General features: G+C 39.1%; 1 protein-coding gene across 1 annotated transcript; it reads right to left on the reverse strand.

Moving 5' to 3' along the window:
- Positions 1–2,862: 2,862 nt before the first annotated feature.
- LOC148025700 (protein MET1, chloroplastic-like) lies at positions 2,863–5,656 on the reverse strand. Its single transcript, XM_087692921.1, has 7 exons — positions 4,993–5,656; positions 4,352–4,458; positions 4,111–4,199; positions 3,869–3,945; positions 3,592–3,712; positions 3,381–3,440; positions 2,863–3,206 (listed from the first exon to the last, which is right to left on the reverse strand). The coding sequence occupies exons 1-7, from the start codon at positions 5,400–5,402 to the stop codon at positions 3,063–3,065; spliced, it is 1,008 nt and encodes a 335-aa protein (XP_087549047.1). The 5' UTR covers positions 5,403–5,656; the 3' UTR covers positions 2,863–3,062.
- Between the last annotated feature and the right edge of the window lie 10,432 nt (positions 5,657–16,088).

Consider the following 16,088-nt stretch of genomic DNA (forward strand, 5'->3'; position numbering starts at 1 on the left):
AAAAATGGATGCTCTTAGATCAATCCGTGCTTCTACTCTATAACCCAATAGCCTCCTCCCTTGCTACACTTTTAACACAATGAAGTCACATGTTTACCTTTGCCAACATTGTGATGCTTAAACTCATGTCAAGCCACAAAAAGCAAAAAGTAAAGCAAAGATAACTCATATGATGTGTGAAGTCACATGTTTATCTTTGCCAACATTGTGATGCTTAAACTCATGTCAAGCCACAAAAAGCAAAAAGTAAAGCAAAGATAACTCATATGATGTGTGAAAATGTTTCCTTCATGCCTTATCTAATGGATGACCGTACCTAATGGTTTATTCTCTCTGGAATCACCAAGATCAAGAGTTTGCACTAGCTATCAACGAGCTACACAACAAAAAACATGGCCATGCATATGCTTTCCAAAATCCAAGTTTTCTATTTTTGCATTATTGTGGTTTTTAAGTTTTGCAAACTTTTCTTCATTCACTACATGCATAATTAGTAGTTGTACCAAGCAAGATGCATCTACAACTCACAACAATGTCACACACATTTTTGAAGCAAGAAGAGGTTGAGTTTTGCATTTTGAATTTTTGTGTTTTAAGGCTTTTCTTGTGTTTTGAGTTTAAGTTTTTTTCTACTCTAACCTACCCCAATCTCTTCAATGTCATCCAACAAACTGGTTACTTCCAATTTAGCCTTCCTAAACTAACTGAGTGTGTTTTGGAGTAAGCAAGTTGCAATTGTGAATGATGTGCTCCCCATCATTGATCCAATCCACACTAACATGTTTAAGTGAATAGGCCTCCTAACATGTTAAGATTGTGAGAACCTCAGCACTTGATCTATCCTTAATTCAGCAATAGAACTAAAATGTTAAACTAAATGCACAATAGTCATGACATTAGATAGACTTCTATTGTTGCAAAAGCTTTAACCCCCTTGGCCAACTATTTCTCACATAGCCATCTCAACACTCCAAACTCTAACCAACCATTCATCCTTCCTTCCAACCCAAGAAAGAAAAAAAGCACAATACTAGCTTTAAGGTGTAGTGAACCCATCAATTGACCTTCTTGTATTGCAATCTTATGCTTGAAAGCAGTTTCATGATCATAGCATTGTACTTCCTTAGCTTCTTCACATCCACCACTATGCACATCCACCATCAAGAGAAGAAGATGGAGAGGAGCTTTCTCAAAACAAGTCAATCCTAACATGTAACATCAAATACAATTCCTCACTCTCTCATAAGTCAATCCTCACATGTAACCTTAAACTCAACCTCTTACCAAGATGGGAAAAAGATAAAGAAAAGCAAGAGATGGAGATAGCTTCACTATCCAAAGTCCCTAACTCGTACGTACTCTCACATTTTCTACCCCTTACTCTCAAGCAATGATTACATGAGATGGAAGAATAGAAGAAAGAGAGTAGTTTCTCAAATATTGTACTAGCATGGATAATGGCATCTATGGTCTTCCACCCTTACATACACAAAAATTAGGGCTAGGGTCAAGGTTAGGCTCTCTTACAATTAAGGTTTGTACCTCACCTTGTGTTTAAGGGTCTCCAACATTTTTTGTTTCCACTTTGTGGGCCCTTGGCTAGCCATCCTTTAATCAATGCTTTGACCTTAAGTTAAATTGAACCTAGCGTAGAGTATTGTAATCAAATTGTCATGGCTACAATTCACACAAAGTATTGTGGGTTGGCAAATATAGCTTAATATTTGCACTAATATGAGGCAAATCCTCACAAAATAGAAAAAATAAATATGATGTCCATGGAATAAATGTGCCTAAAATTATCGAATGAAGCCCGAAAAATAACATGTCTTCTAAAGATAAATTCTAGCACTTGCACTTTGATCTTGCTTTGACATTGCCTTCACAATTTGCAATTGATAATAGCTAATAAATATAACTTCGTAGCTCCAAGAGAAGCAAATAGTTATTGATACTTGGATAGAGCACCAACACCCAATCAAGCAAGTCACCCACATGAACCTAAGAGAAGACCCAAACATCCTTATCATAGATAGATAAGAGCTCTTGTTGAGCACCATTAGAGTCAAATGTCAAGCTACCTCAACCCCCCCAACTACATTTCCAACTTAGTCAAATATTTCACCAAGGGAAAGAGCATTTCTATCCTTTCTTCCTCCCTTCTATTTAGTAATATCATTTACATCTATATCACTTGCATATTTATACATAGAATATCACCTATAATCAAACCTCATAGACATGTATTTTACCTTTTCTAGATGAGACACTATATTGATGTTCCGATATGGTCTACTAGGCGGTCTACTAGGCCACGTCAACCTTTTAAGCACATAATCTCTCTCTCTCTCTCTCTCTCTCTCTCTCTCTCTCTCTCTCTCTTTGTAAACAATTCTTTTAAACATTTTCAATAAGGCTATCTTGAACTTTGACAAAGATAGTCATCAGTTCCAACTTTCTTCTCCTTTACCTATGTATATGATCAACATCAATGCTAGCCTCTCTAAGGTATTAAGTATAGGTTTCAGGCATTAGAGTATGTCAATTCCTTTAAAGTATCACGAGTGGTAATGTCTACATGCCCTAGTTCTTCTGTTTATATAACTTATTGCCTGTTGGGTTTAGTCAGGTTTGGTACCACATTAGCCATGGAGTATGCCACTGATTGCACGTGAAGCATGCTGTACATCCTTTCTTTTGTGAAAGCATAGATACAAAGCCAGTGAGGCATAGACTCATGAGCTTCACAAACCCATAAACCATGCAATGCAAAGTTAGCGGGCAGGCTACCACAAGCACAAAGTTTTTAAAAATGTACAAGGATACACTACAATGCCTCCAAGTTGAGTAATCAGACTTACAAATTCAATGGCTTCTGGAGCCTTTCCAAACAGCCTCCTCTGCCAATTCTTTATTACCACTCTGTTACAACTTCATTCTACAATTACAGTTGCATTAAGCTGAAGTGTACAAAAATGAAAGAATCAAGGCTCCTCCCAGAAACGGGGGGGGGGGGGGATCAGACACACATGTTCATGTGCAAGATCAATCACCCTGCATCCTCACTTCTTCCCAAACAACCCAAAAACACTTTTGAGTGCATTAACAGCATTCTCATTGATAAAAGGCTCATCATATCTTTCAATAAGTGGTTTGAAATTTGGGGAAGCTCTCAAATTGGTAAGATCAGGATCTGTTCTAATAGCCTGTCCACACAGCCACAATGTTGTCTTTAGCAAGCAATAATTGGGAGAGCATTTTAGACAACATCCCACAAGAAATTGGCCACAATCTAAAAGGCTACATAACACATCTGTGTGACAAAGACACCATTTTTGAAAGAGAGGAACAAGAACCAGACTGCTAAAGTCAGAACTTACTTTGTAGTCCTCAAATCCAGCCTCTAGAGCTGCCTCGAGTGCTGATAATCCTGCCTCAACCTGAAAAGAAGACCACCATACTGATAAGGTATTTGTCCCCACCTACTCACATGCTTAAAGCCAGCATCTCCAAACAACCATTGTCCATAGAATGTTTACAGCTGTTATAACAAAACATGTCCAAAGCAATGCAAACACAGCCAAGCAGTACCTGATTGAGTTTTGAATAGCAGCATGCAATATTATAGTTTGCAACTCCCTCTTCTTTGTACTCAGGCTTTGCACCCAGTACAGAATCAAACTTGTCCAGTGCCTCCTCGTACTTACCAGCCCTAAACATCAGGTGCAAGCCCAAGCCAACATTATATACATCTACATGTGACATATGACAGCCTCTCTGAGTAACATATCAAGTTTCATATCAAAAAATTCCCTACAAGGTTAAGTACTCATGAAGTAAGACATAGCATTCGGTAGATAGGTCTTACTTGTACAGCTTCAGCCCTGCCTCAAGGTCCTCCTCCCGTTGCTTTTTAAGCTCCATCTTGCGCAAATAGTTTTTAATCTGTTGGCATTTGAAGGCTTTACTCTTCATACATTAAATTAATATTGCAACCAAAGAACTCAACAAAAATGATTAAATGAAACAAGTCACAATGCCATGCACCTGTGCAATAGTCAGTTAGCATAAGGGAAGACCGGCTAACTTCGCAAGGGACTTACTATTTACCTGTATTTCTCTTACAGCTTCACCTATGACGCCAGCATTCCTTTCTGCAGCAACTAGATCTCTGGAGACAGCTGCATCTTCCCTTTCACCTGTCAAAAGTTAATGTGATTAGGTGACCCAAGAATAAACTTAACAAGCTCACAAAAGATTACGATTGAATAGCTTTGTGTTACTAGCATTGCAGCTACAGCAAAATTCCAAGGGAGGTGTGTGATTGGGTATGGAGGGAGTGGGTACCAACCAAAGCGCCGCTCCATTTTCATGGCCAATGTCCCAATTCGCTGGCGGACTGTGTACATAGTTCGCCCATATTCAGCTGCTGGCCACATCTCATTTCCAAACACAGCACTGCGAAGGGTGCCGAAATGTGGGATTCTAAGTGACTTGTAGTAAGTGTATTTACATTACATCTGAGTATGATCCATGCTTCAACAGATAGTATGCAAGATATGTGAGACCAAGTTCAACAGATAGTATGCATGATATATAACATCTGAGTAAGATCCAAGCTTCAACAGACAGTATGCATGATATGTACGACCAACTTCGAGCAAACATTCACACAGCAATGCATCCTGAGTCATTGCAGCAGTTTGCACTGAATCTTCCAAATAGATGCGAACTGAAGAAGCACAAGACCATCTGAGTGAAAGGACTGCAATACATCTCTGGTTTAATCCCCTTTTCAGTATCAGTTTGGTTTAGAGCAGTTGTTTGGTTTAAAAATCAATCCTTTGGCTCATTGAAGATTCAAATTTCCATTGAAATTAATCTGTTCTGGCTTAGGCAGTTATTTCGTTCAGAAATCAATCCCTTTGACTCATTCAAGTTTCAAATTTCCACTGAAATTGATCAGATCGATTCCAAAAATGAGGGAAATACCTGGTGGCAAGGACTTTGTCTCCTGGAGTAAACATCTTAGTCTTATCAGCATTGCCACCAGGTGCAATGGCGTCGATATAGACGCCTCCATCGGAACCCTTGTAGAACTTGATGCCGATGGGCTTCTCAAGCTCGACTTCGTACTCTTCATACTGCTTCGGGGCCGAATTGTTGGTGGCAGCGGCGGTGGTGGAGAAGGCTTTGACCTGTCTGGAGCTGATCAATGGGGGAGGGGCACTGGCCTGGAAGGTGATGCTCTGCAGAGAGCCAGGGGAGCCCAAGAAGCTACTAGACTTCAGCTGACCAGGGATTGACAGGGAGCAGGGAATGGATGTAGCAGGGCTGTCCTTGCTGGTTATGGTCTGCTCAGCAAGGCGGAGGGCTGTGGTCTGGCTGATGGAAGCAGACATGACTGGAGAAACCCAGTGCCTGCTGATGAATGATAAATGGCTACAGTCTCAATACAAGTATTTGTGCAGACTGTGCAGATAGACGCGCGCGCGCAGAGACTTTCCTGATGCCTCTCTCTCTCTCTCTCTCTCTCTCTCTCTCTCTCTCTGTGTCTGTGTTTGTGTGAGAGGAAGAGGGAAGTGGGGAACTGTGGGGCAGCTTGCCTCCACACTCCCATTTTGCATACTCGCCACAAAGACCAAATCTTTACCCTCCGCCTCTTGATTGTTTGGAAAGTCGTTCTCTCTTTTCTTCAAAAAAAAAACATTAAGACTACCTTTGAAAGATGTCTTAAGGACGCCAACACGTCTTGGCTTAGTGCATCGAGTGAGGTTGAGTTTTAGGGGTGCGTCGGTTGGATCCCTGCATCCCTCATCCTTGAGGCACATTACGAATCTACTAGGCACTCCGCGCCTAGACCGGGCAGGCGCGATTTTTTTGGGCATCCAGCACCCGCCCTCGCATTCTCTTTTTTTCTTGTGGGGGAGGTGGGGGGCTGCCACATGGCACCCGACCCCCACCTCTCGTTAACTAATAGTAAAGATTTGCGAAAAAAAAAAGATGTGTGAAACACATACCCATGTATACATCTCTTCGCTCAAACTACTTGGATAGGAGGCCAACCATGTGAAGCACGATTAGCGGGCATGAACGGTAACATCGACTAGGTCAATTAGTTGGCCTCAAATTCGCAAAAATGGAGGTTCACACGAGTGCAACATTGTACTGACAAATGGATAGATAAATTTAGCACATTGTTGCAAGACCATGAAGGCCCCCAACATAAGGAATAACTAATTAAAGATCAAAAGGGCATTAAGTATTCAACCTTGGAGGAGGATGAGATTTTACTTGAAGGTATTCAATTTTACATATGTAAATAATAACGTAGCATTGAAGAATTCCAAATGCTCAAACTAAAGATATTGACCTAATTGTAGCTAAAGAAGAAGAGCTTCCTAATGGTATTGACCATATGGAGGAACCTCAATTCTCCGTGAACCCTCAGCAACTTAAAGGGAAAAGTAATTCTGATGCCCCCCAAAAGAGGTACTCTAGATTAGAAGTTAATTAGGTTCCTAATTACAGGAGATTTGAGGTGGGCCAATGGGTGCACATTGTATCCACTTTTTTTTTCCCCTTGAACCCACCACAAGTCGGCTTGTCCCACCACATCCCCCCCCCCCCCCCCCCCCCCCGCGCTCCCACTTTTATCTTTTATACCTTGGTCCCCATGTCAAGTGGGCTCTCTAGTATCCAAAAAGTGGTGGGATAAATTTTGGATTTTTTTTACTGGTTCCCAATAAGGCTCCATTTTCCTCTAGAACCTCATTTCATATTGTGTATAGCAAAGTAAGATTTTTTTTGTGTTTCTCTAACAACGGTTTTAATTTTGGGCATTCTCTCATGGACCCACAAGTACAATCTCTAGATTTTGCACTTGATTGGATTGCAACCTTGTATCCTCAACACTCTCCTCCATGCTCTCCACCATTGTCGCACCTCTTGATACAACAATATGATAGGTAAATGTCTTAATTACAAGAGTTGGAATAATTTCCTCCGTCTTTTCCATGATAATGTTGTACACTTTATCATGATGTTTTTCTAGTTGATAAAAAATAATTTAAATCAAGTATTAGTATAGAGCATTAGAAACTCAAAGCTGCAATGATGAATATGTGAAATATGGCAATTTTTCATTCTACAACCTCAATATATCTACTGCTTTCTTGCCATGTTTCTTGCATTGGTGGAATTATGATTTCATCTTCAGTGGTCTTAGTTAGTTGATGTTCCTCCCCAACTTCTCCATCATGTAGTTTCTTAGCATGTCTATGTTGCCAACCATAACTTGTCACTATAATTTTGTAGGGTCTATGAAAGCCAATAGATAAGAATTGATTGCTACCAAACTTGTAATATATTAAACCTCTGGGGATTGGAGAAACAAAATTTATTAGTGATGAGTGTCAATTTTCGTTCTCCCTTTCTTGGTCACTACTACATGTATGCTTGCTTTTTTATTTCCCTTTTCCTAAAACTACATTGCTCGTCTCACTTTCTTGCAACCAACCATACTTTCTTTAGAAGGGGACTTAAAATGTGATATGTTCTAAAGAATACATGTGAAAATACTTGCCACAACTTTCGATGCTTGTATCTCCTACACTTGTTTTCTCTTTGAGTATTTTAGCTATAATGCTTTCTTATGGAAAGGGAGTTTCACCTTCATGGTAATTAAGGAAGATAGGGAATCTTTTGTACACCTCTTTGTTCCACTACTGTTCAATTTGGTAATCCTCTTACATGCACTACTCCTCCTCCAAGTTCACTTAGTCCTTACATTCCCCTGGTAAAGTCTGCAACAATCCCATCTTCAATTGTCTATGCATGAATCTGCATACATGATTATGTTACTTATGAAAAGTACAAAAACAAGAGAGCGTTGCAAATATGGTTTAGAAAAGGAATGTCATGTTGTACCTATAGAGAAATCTCCATGCCACTAACTTGCATGACTTTTGAGTTTCAATGTTCTCATTTGATTTGAAATAAGGGAAAGTAGTCCAAAACATGTTATCTTTAGTACTTTCACTTTACCTCCTATGTGAATTGGAAGAATAACTTGCTATCAACTTCAATATTATAGATGACCTCCCAACTTGTGTAACGTGCCCGCCTATTGCCTATCCAAGCACGCTTTAGCGGCCCATCGAGAAACGAATCTAAGGGTCGCTGCCCAACACTCCAATGGAATGTTCCGGGGTTTGTCGCCTAGGGTTTCCCAAGTCCGCCTCGCAACGGATTGTTCGTAACCGAATCCACTAGGATCGACCTGAAATTCGGGTTCCTAGGGGTCAAGGTCTCCTGACAACATTCTAGCGTCAGGTCCTAGACATCCTACTTTATGTAGAGATACCCAAGCCGAAGCAAATCCATGCCGCACTTGGTTCAAAGAGAATGGGAAACGAGAGGGATGTATCGCTCAACCTCTTTGCATGTGGGGCATAGTCCCATTCCGGTCTCCTAAAATGGCACGAATCGAGGTTCTAACCTAATAATACCTAAAGGTCGAACAATGGTAAACCCTTGTGAGAAGCCTCCCAATTCTCTAGGACCACCCTACTATAGGACGGACCCGTTGGGGGTTCTACCTACCCGGTTCCCTCAGTAGGCATTCTTTAGTTATCTAATTAGGTCCTATCATATTTATGTGTGACATTTAAAATCAACTTCCTTAATTAAGCCTTTTAGGGAACAAGGCCTGTTCATGTAATTTACGGCATTTAGCTTATATTCCAATTAATATTTGTCTCCTGCCCATACAGGAGAATCTATATTTCCCTTCTGCCTTATAGAAGTACCCGATCCAAATTACATGACACCATAATTTCCATCCTTTATCTAGAATAGGATCTTCAAACGCCACAAACATTGGGCCATGGCAGTCTTCAACTCCGTTCTATACTTAGCAAGGGGTTTCCATAGCTCCACCTGATCCGCAAGAAGCTGCCTAGGAGTGAAACACCATTCCCGTGGTCGGCCTTTTCACCACTTGACCTTCGGCCCATGAATCGAGCAGTGCCCTTCTCGGGTTAATCCGCGGTGCGATCTTAGAGGTGATCCACCCGTGCAAAGAACCTTTCCTTAATTAAATCATTTAGGAGTCAAGCACAAACAAGGCATTTAGCCCTAATATCATCTTTCAGAAAACATTCCTTTATTTCCATGGCAAGTTGTCATCACAGACCCCTGCCATGAATTTACCATCAATCACAAGCACTTGGAATAATCATCCAAATCACAATCCAACAATCAGTTGATTGTAAAAGCATTTAGGGTATTGTTCTATCAACCCACAAAACCAATTGCATTTTTCCAAACAATGCAAGAATAGACGCAATAACAATTCCATCACATGTTCGCTCTCCCCCTTGGGATCAAAGAGCGATTCTATGTAAAATTTACTTAACACTTGTATGCACAATTCTTAATGTCATTCTTTTCACAATTATGCCATTCATAACCCCTGACCAATTCTTCCTTGTAATTTCTCTATCAATGAATAAGCCACACGCAACTAGGTGCAATTAACTTCCCTTGATACATGCACTTTGCAAACTCCATCTTTCGAATATTTGCAATGAATTTATTCTTTTCAATAATCCATTCTCGTGCGGCATAGTACGAGCCTAATGTGTCTCATGCAAAACTAAAACAAGCAGCTTAACAACTTAGAAATGTATTATTTATATTCGGTATCATAGTTGTATTGGCGGTGATACCCTCGCCCGAAGCTTTGTTGTTGGTTGTGGGATTGCCATCTGCACGCGACATTCTTCGCTTGGGGGCCATCGTCCGCAAGTAGATTCAAGGGATAAAGAAGAAAGAATAAATTTGAGATGGGAGAGCGTATGAGAAGACGGCTTAGTTGAGGACTGAGATAGGGGAAATTGAGCTAACCCTCTCCCTCGCAGCCTGTCACGGTAACACCTCTCTCTCTCTCTCTCTCTCTCTCTCTCTCTCTCTCTCTCTCTCTCTCTCTCTCTCTCTCTCTCTCTCTCTCTCTCTCTCTCTCTCTCTCGGGGTCTCCTTATGCTTCCTTGTGCCTCCCCATGCCACATATTGTTGCGAGCAACGGATACGTGGTTTGCGCGTAGAGAATGGAAGAATCTCCCTCTTTCTCTCTTTTACTCATAAAATTGCATACGACTCATGAGAAATTAAAAATAGACTAAAAGAGAGGGTAAAGTAAGATGAAGCAACACAAGATTGGGTTCAATCTCCCCCCGACATGAAGTGGGCAACTCCTTTCATGTCGTATTTATAATAATATTATGAAATCTTCTTTGCCCAAGATTTAGGCCCTTAACAATCACTCTTTGCATAAAGAGTTTGAGTGAACTGGAAAAGAGATAGAGTAATCTGAATTGATGGATGCTAGCAGTTGTGCATCCCACAACTCTCTAAAACCATTAATATTTTATTGGATATATCTTCTAAAAATCTATTTTGCTAATAAATATTTACATAGAGGCTATGCGCATGCTTTATAAGAAATAGCGGTGCGTCTAATACAATAATCCAATAATTGCCAAATAAATTCTTGAGGAAATAATATTTAGAATGCTTGTGCGTGGCGTGCCTTTCCAATTCTCCTTGCTCTACACATCAGCTCTGCCAAAAATTCAGAAAATCATGTTAGAATAATAACCAACTGAATAATTGCAGCTAGCCACATAAATCAATTGATTTGGAATTCCATACAATAATTAATTCACGAAGACGTTAATACTCGTGTGGATAAAATGGTACCACCCACGTTCACACTTGCATCGATGCCCGAAAAGCATAGGCATCCCCATCGACCTTCCGCCTAAGCCAATTCTTAGGAACGTGCCCCGCATTGACGGAGAACCATTTAAGGCGCTCATCCCGCCACTGCATATCTTAGCAAGGAAAAGATTGTTATTTGGCATGAGTTTTGTTTACAAGGAAAAAAGAAGATTAATTGAATTTACCTAACCTCAAAGCATTAAAGTTTAGGATTGAAAAATCAATTGTCACAAGGATAACAAATCGTGCCGAGGTGATCTCAATATTACCTTCTAAAAGATAACCGAATTAATGTGAACTGAGAGGGAGAGGTACCTCCCTCCCTCCACGCGCCAATGTGCATGCCCTTGCCCCCTCCATAGCATCTAGCAGGGATACTTATTCATCCCAATTTCCCTCCCTCTCCCCCAGCACGACAGTCGGCTGGGGGGAAAGGAGGAAATTAAAAATTTTTGCCATTATCCAATTAACTATCCTAATGATTTATCTATCCTTTTGGCCTCGCCTTCGCTCATCCCTTTGCGTAGGTGCCACCTGGTAACATACCCCCGGGGTGGGATAGAAATTGTCCTCAATTGCTATTGGCTGGATGTGGAGACAATACATTGGAAAAAGGTCACAAATCACGAGCATGCATCCATTGAGCTTCCTCAACATGGCGATTGTGGAATTTGACAAGATAACAAGGATAAGTATTTCCAGTTCTAGTGGTCATATAGTCAACATCAAGAATTGTTTCAGGGATTAGGATTTCATGGTCATCCGCAATCAAGGGTGGTGAGTCATAAACAAGGTGAACATGAAGAGAATCTTTGAAGGGACGTAGAAGACTAATGTGAAAAGTGTTGTGGATTTTCCAATGATGAGGTAACTCTAATTTGTAAGCGTTTAGGATTAATACAATGGAGAATTTTAAAAGGTCCATAGAAAAGAGGAGCTAATTTTACATTCGGGTTCTTTTCTACACTATGGAGTCTATGTTTTTCAACACGTAACCAAACATAATCTCCTTCTTTATAAATCATGGCTTACCTCTTTTTATTCACTTGTTTCACATATGATTGTTGGGCCTTTGCTAGTATTTGTTTAATTTTCTCATAAATACTTGAATGATTTTGAATCCAATCGTCAATAGAAGGTATTTTCTGAGTTAGACGAAATGTGGGAGTTGGCAATTTGTGACCATAAACAATTTCAAAATGTGCCTTTTGTGTAGCAGTGTGAGTGGCATTATTGTAAGCAAACTGTACAAGGTGCAAATGATTATCCCATGTGGCTAGAGAAGAAATTGTGTAAGCACGGATTAAATCCAAAATTGTGCTATTTGTGGCCTCTGTTTCACCATTAGTCTCTGGATGAAATGTAGAGCTAAAATCAATCTTAGTTTCTAAGTTAGTAAACAATGTAATCCAAAATTTATTACAGAATCGAGGATCTCGGCCGGACACAATAATTTTCGGCAATCCATGGTGCACAAGAATATGCTTGAGAAATAAGTTAGCGGCTTGTGCAGCACTTAAGGTCTTTTTACAAGCAATGAAGTAAGCCTGTTTACTAAATCTATCAACTATGGTCCATATCATATTATTCTGTGAAGAAGTTTTTGGTAAACCTATAATGACGTCCATAGAAATCTGCTCCCAAGGTGAATTAGGGATAGGTAATGGAAGTAATAAACCATATGACTTACCATGATGTCTTTTTATGCGTTGACATATAATGCAGTCAAAAACAAAATTAGAGACATCACATTGCATATTTGGCTAGAAAAAATCTTCATGTAAATTTCTAAGTGTGGAGATAATACCACGATGTCCCATATATGGAGGCTCGTGTACTTCTTGCATAATGAAATGACGAAAAGGATTAGTAATATATAACCGTTTTTCATAAAACAGAAAACCATCGGAAACAGAAAAGTTATTAGTAGGGATCCATTGAATGTTAGATAAATTTACCCAAACATCATGAAAATCGGGATCTTGAAGATAAGTATTTTTCATTGTGTCTAACGAAGAAGTAGAAATGACAGAAATATTGTTTAATGATGGCCTACGGCTAAGTGCATCGACTACTACATTTTCCTTACCTAGTTGATATTGAATGAGTGGATGAAAGGATTGAATAAATGATGCCCACTGTATGTGTCCATCAGATATTTGTGGTTGTGACAATAAATGTTTAATACTATGCTGATCAATTTTAATCATAAACTCCAAACCCATTAAATAATGCTTCCATATGCACAATGCATGAACTACGGCTAATAATTCTTTGTCATATGTACTATATTTAACTTCAGAAGGTTTCAGTTTACAACTAGAGTATGCTATAGGCTGATTGTCTTGCATCAATATTGCATCGATGCCAGAACCACTTGCATCAATAACCACAAGAAATAATGGTCTATTGAAATCAAGTAACTGCAAAACTGGTGCGTGTGTGAGTGCATGCTTAAGTATTTCAAACGATCGTTGTTGGCTGTTGCCCCAACGATAAACAAGACCTTTCTTTAACAAAAGAGTTAACGGTAAAGCAAGCAATGAAAAGTTTCTAACAAAATTTCGATAAAAGGTAGCTAGTCCTAGAAATGAACGAACTTCATGTATATTTTTAGGTGTTGGCCAAGACTTAATTGCTTCAATTTTACGTGGATCTACGTGTATGCCTTTGGCAGACACGATATGACCTAAATATTCTATTTTAGATTGAAAGAAAGAGCTTTTATCAAGATTATCATATAGATGGTTTTGTTTTAGCAAACTAAACACTAAAGATAAATGTTCTTCGTGTTCTTTTTTAGTTTTGCTGAAAACAAGAATGTCATTGAAAAAGACTATTACACAATGCTGAAAATGCAAAATTATTCTATTCATCATTCTACTAAATGTAGCTGGTACGTTGGTAAGTCCAAAGGGCATTAGCAAGAATTCATAATGTCCAAATTGTGTACGAAAAGCTGTCTTAAAAATATCACAAGTAGACATACGAACTTGGTGATATCTTGATTTTAAATCAATTTTACTAAACACTGTTGCTCCTTGTAATTTATCTAGAAGGTCGTCTATTCTAGGTATTGGATACCTATTTTTAACCATTATTTTATTAAGTGCTCTATAATCTATACACATGCGGTAAGTTTGATTTTTCTTTTTAACTAATAATACAGGAGCTCCAAAAGGTGAACTACTTGGACGAATTAATTTTCTACTTAGAAGTTCTTCAATTTGCTTCTGAATCTCTTTCTGTTCTAATTGGTTATGGCAATAGGGAGCTTTGCAAGGTGGTTGACTACCAGGAAGTAAATCAATTTGGTGGTGTTCGGGTCGTGATGGAGGAAGTTATAAAGGTAAATCATTAGAAAAGCAATCAGAAAATTTAGCAATAAAATGCTATTACTTTGGAGTTAGTTCAGTTTTTGTAACATCAACTTCATTAATCCATACTAAGAAAACTTTTGATTGTTTACGCAAATCTCGCTTCGCTTGTGTATGACTAATAATTGATAATAATTCGGTTTTTGTTAACCCTTCGAGTAAAATTTGTTTACCTTTGTGCTCAATGTGCATTGAGTGTGTATTCTAATCTATATTGGGGTTGAATTGGTGACGCCATGGCATTCCTAGAATTACGTCAAAGGTGCTACTAAAAATTTTCACTTTTCCTTATAAGATCCAATACAAAATTCTAAATTATGAACTTCGTACCATTATATCATTGTCCTAGAAATGCAGCCTTAATTTTATAGACAGATGGAATAGTTTTAAGTTGTAAGTTTCTAACTACTTTTTCTGAGACAAAGTCATGAGTACTACCATTGTCATGCAAAACAGTCATATCATTATTATTGATTTTACATCGCATCTTTAATAAGGCATGCATAGAAATTTTACCAGCAAGGTCTTCAGGTTTGTTAGAATTTTCGCTGATAAGTGTAGCCTCATCGAAGCCGGGCATTACTTCAAGGTCTTCGTTGGATTCTTCAGGTTCCAAGAAAATTTAGATGTGTCGTGGGTTTCTTCCAATCACGAGTGTTGCCCATGGGACAACGACTCGCAATATGACCAGGACGCTTACAATTATAACAAATTACATTTTTGGAAATGGCATTGGAGACACTTGGGTTAACATTTTTAGGTTCACCAAATTTAGGCAAATTTGAAGGTAGATTGGGAGGTTTAGAATTGGAAACTGATTGACCATGATTATTAAGAACATTTCGCATCCATGGCCATCGGTTAAAATGATTCTTTCAATGTTGATAATTGAAGATACGGAAAGAATTAAAATGAAAGTTGTTACCCATGTTGTTACCAATGGATGTCGGAAATTGCCTTCGGTCTTTAGACTGCTTCTTTTCAGTGTCGTGAGCTAGGGATATGGCTTCATCCAGGTTATTGGCCTTGAACATGTTGACTTTGGCTTGGATGGATGGAATTAAGCCGGACATATACTTTCTCTTGAAGGTAGATTCAGTTCACTCGCTTCACCATTTGGAGCTGCAAGAGAGTGCTCCAAAATCTTTATGTGTATTGAGGGATAGACTCATATTCCCGTTGCATGAATAGGTCCCATTGTTGTTGCATGTGGAGCTCGAATTGTGCAAGGAGAAAATTTGCAAGAACCTTCTTGAGAAAATCATTCCAGGTGAGAGGATGACCAATGCTTTTATGCGTGACATCCCACCATACTGCATCTTTCTCAATAAAATAATGAGATGCACATTTAATTTTATCACTTTCTGAGTATTTCTCATTGTCAAAATAAGCTTCAAACTGACTTAACTATAACAAAATTTTGCGAGCATCTTTAAGACCATCAAAAGAATTAAATTTGAATGTATGCTTGCTTATCTTGGACTCTTTCGATGGTGCGAATTAGGTTGTCGTTGTTGGTAGAAATTTCAGTGGTGGCAGGACGCTTGAGGGACTTCAGTTCTTGCTCCAGTTGTACGCGGTGTTGACGCTCTTCTTCAAGTTGCATGGATATTAAATCCATACGCTGCTCCAGGGTTGGCTCAGGAAGCGGTGATGCAGAGTCGAAATTGGCCATGATTGCTTGATGGAGAAATCTGGAGATTTAGGATGCCTTGCAAATGTCTTAATAAGTCTTTAAGCCTTAAAAAAAACTTGAAGTTTTAGGATAAAAGGACGTCATGGATGCTGTCGTGGTGTCAAAAAATGCCCCTCCCCCACGAAATCAAAATAGAGATTAAGCTTAAGCAAAGCTTCTAATTAAGATTTAATTAAGCTTACTGATCACCTGAGAGCTCAAATTCTTCACGAAATATGGCACCATGATGTGGG

This window comes from Lygodium microphyllum, chromosome 14 (assembly GCF_053477565.2).
Source record: "Lygodium microphyllum isolate KBCC chromosome 14, Lygodium_microphyllum_v1.1.10, whole genome shotgun sequence".
Taxonomy (NCBI): Eukaryota; Viridiplantae; Streptophyta; class Polypodiopsida; order Schizaeales; family Lygodiaceae; genus Lygodium; species Lygodium microphyllum.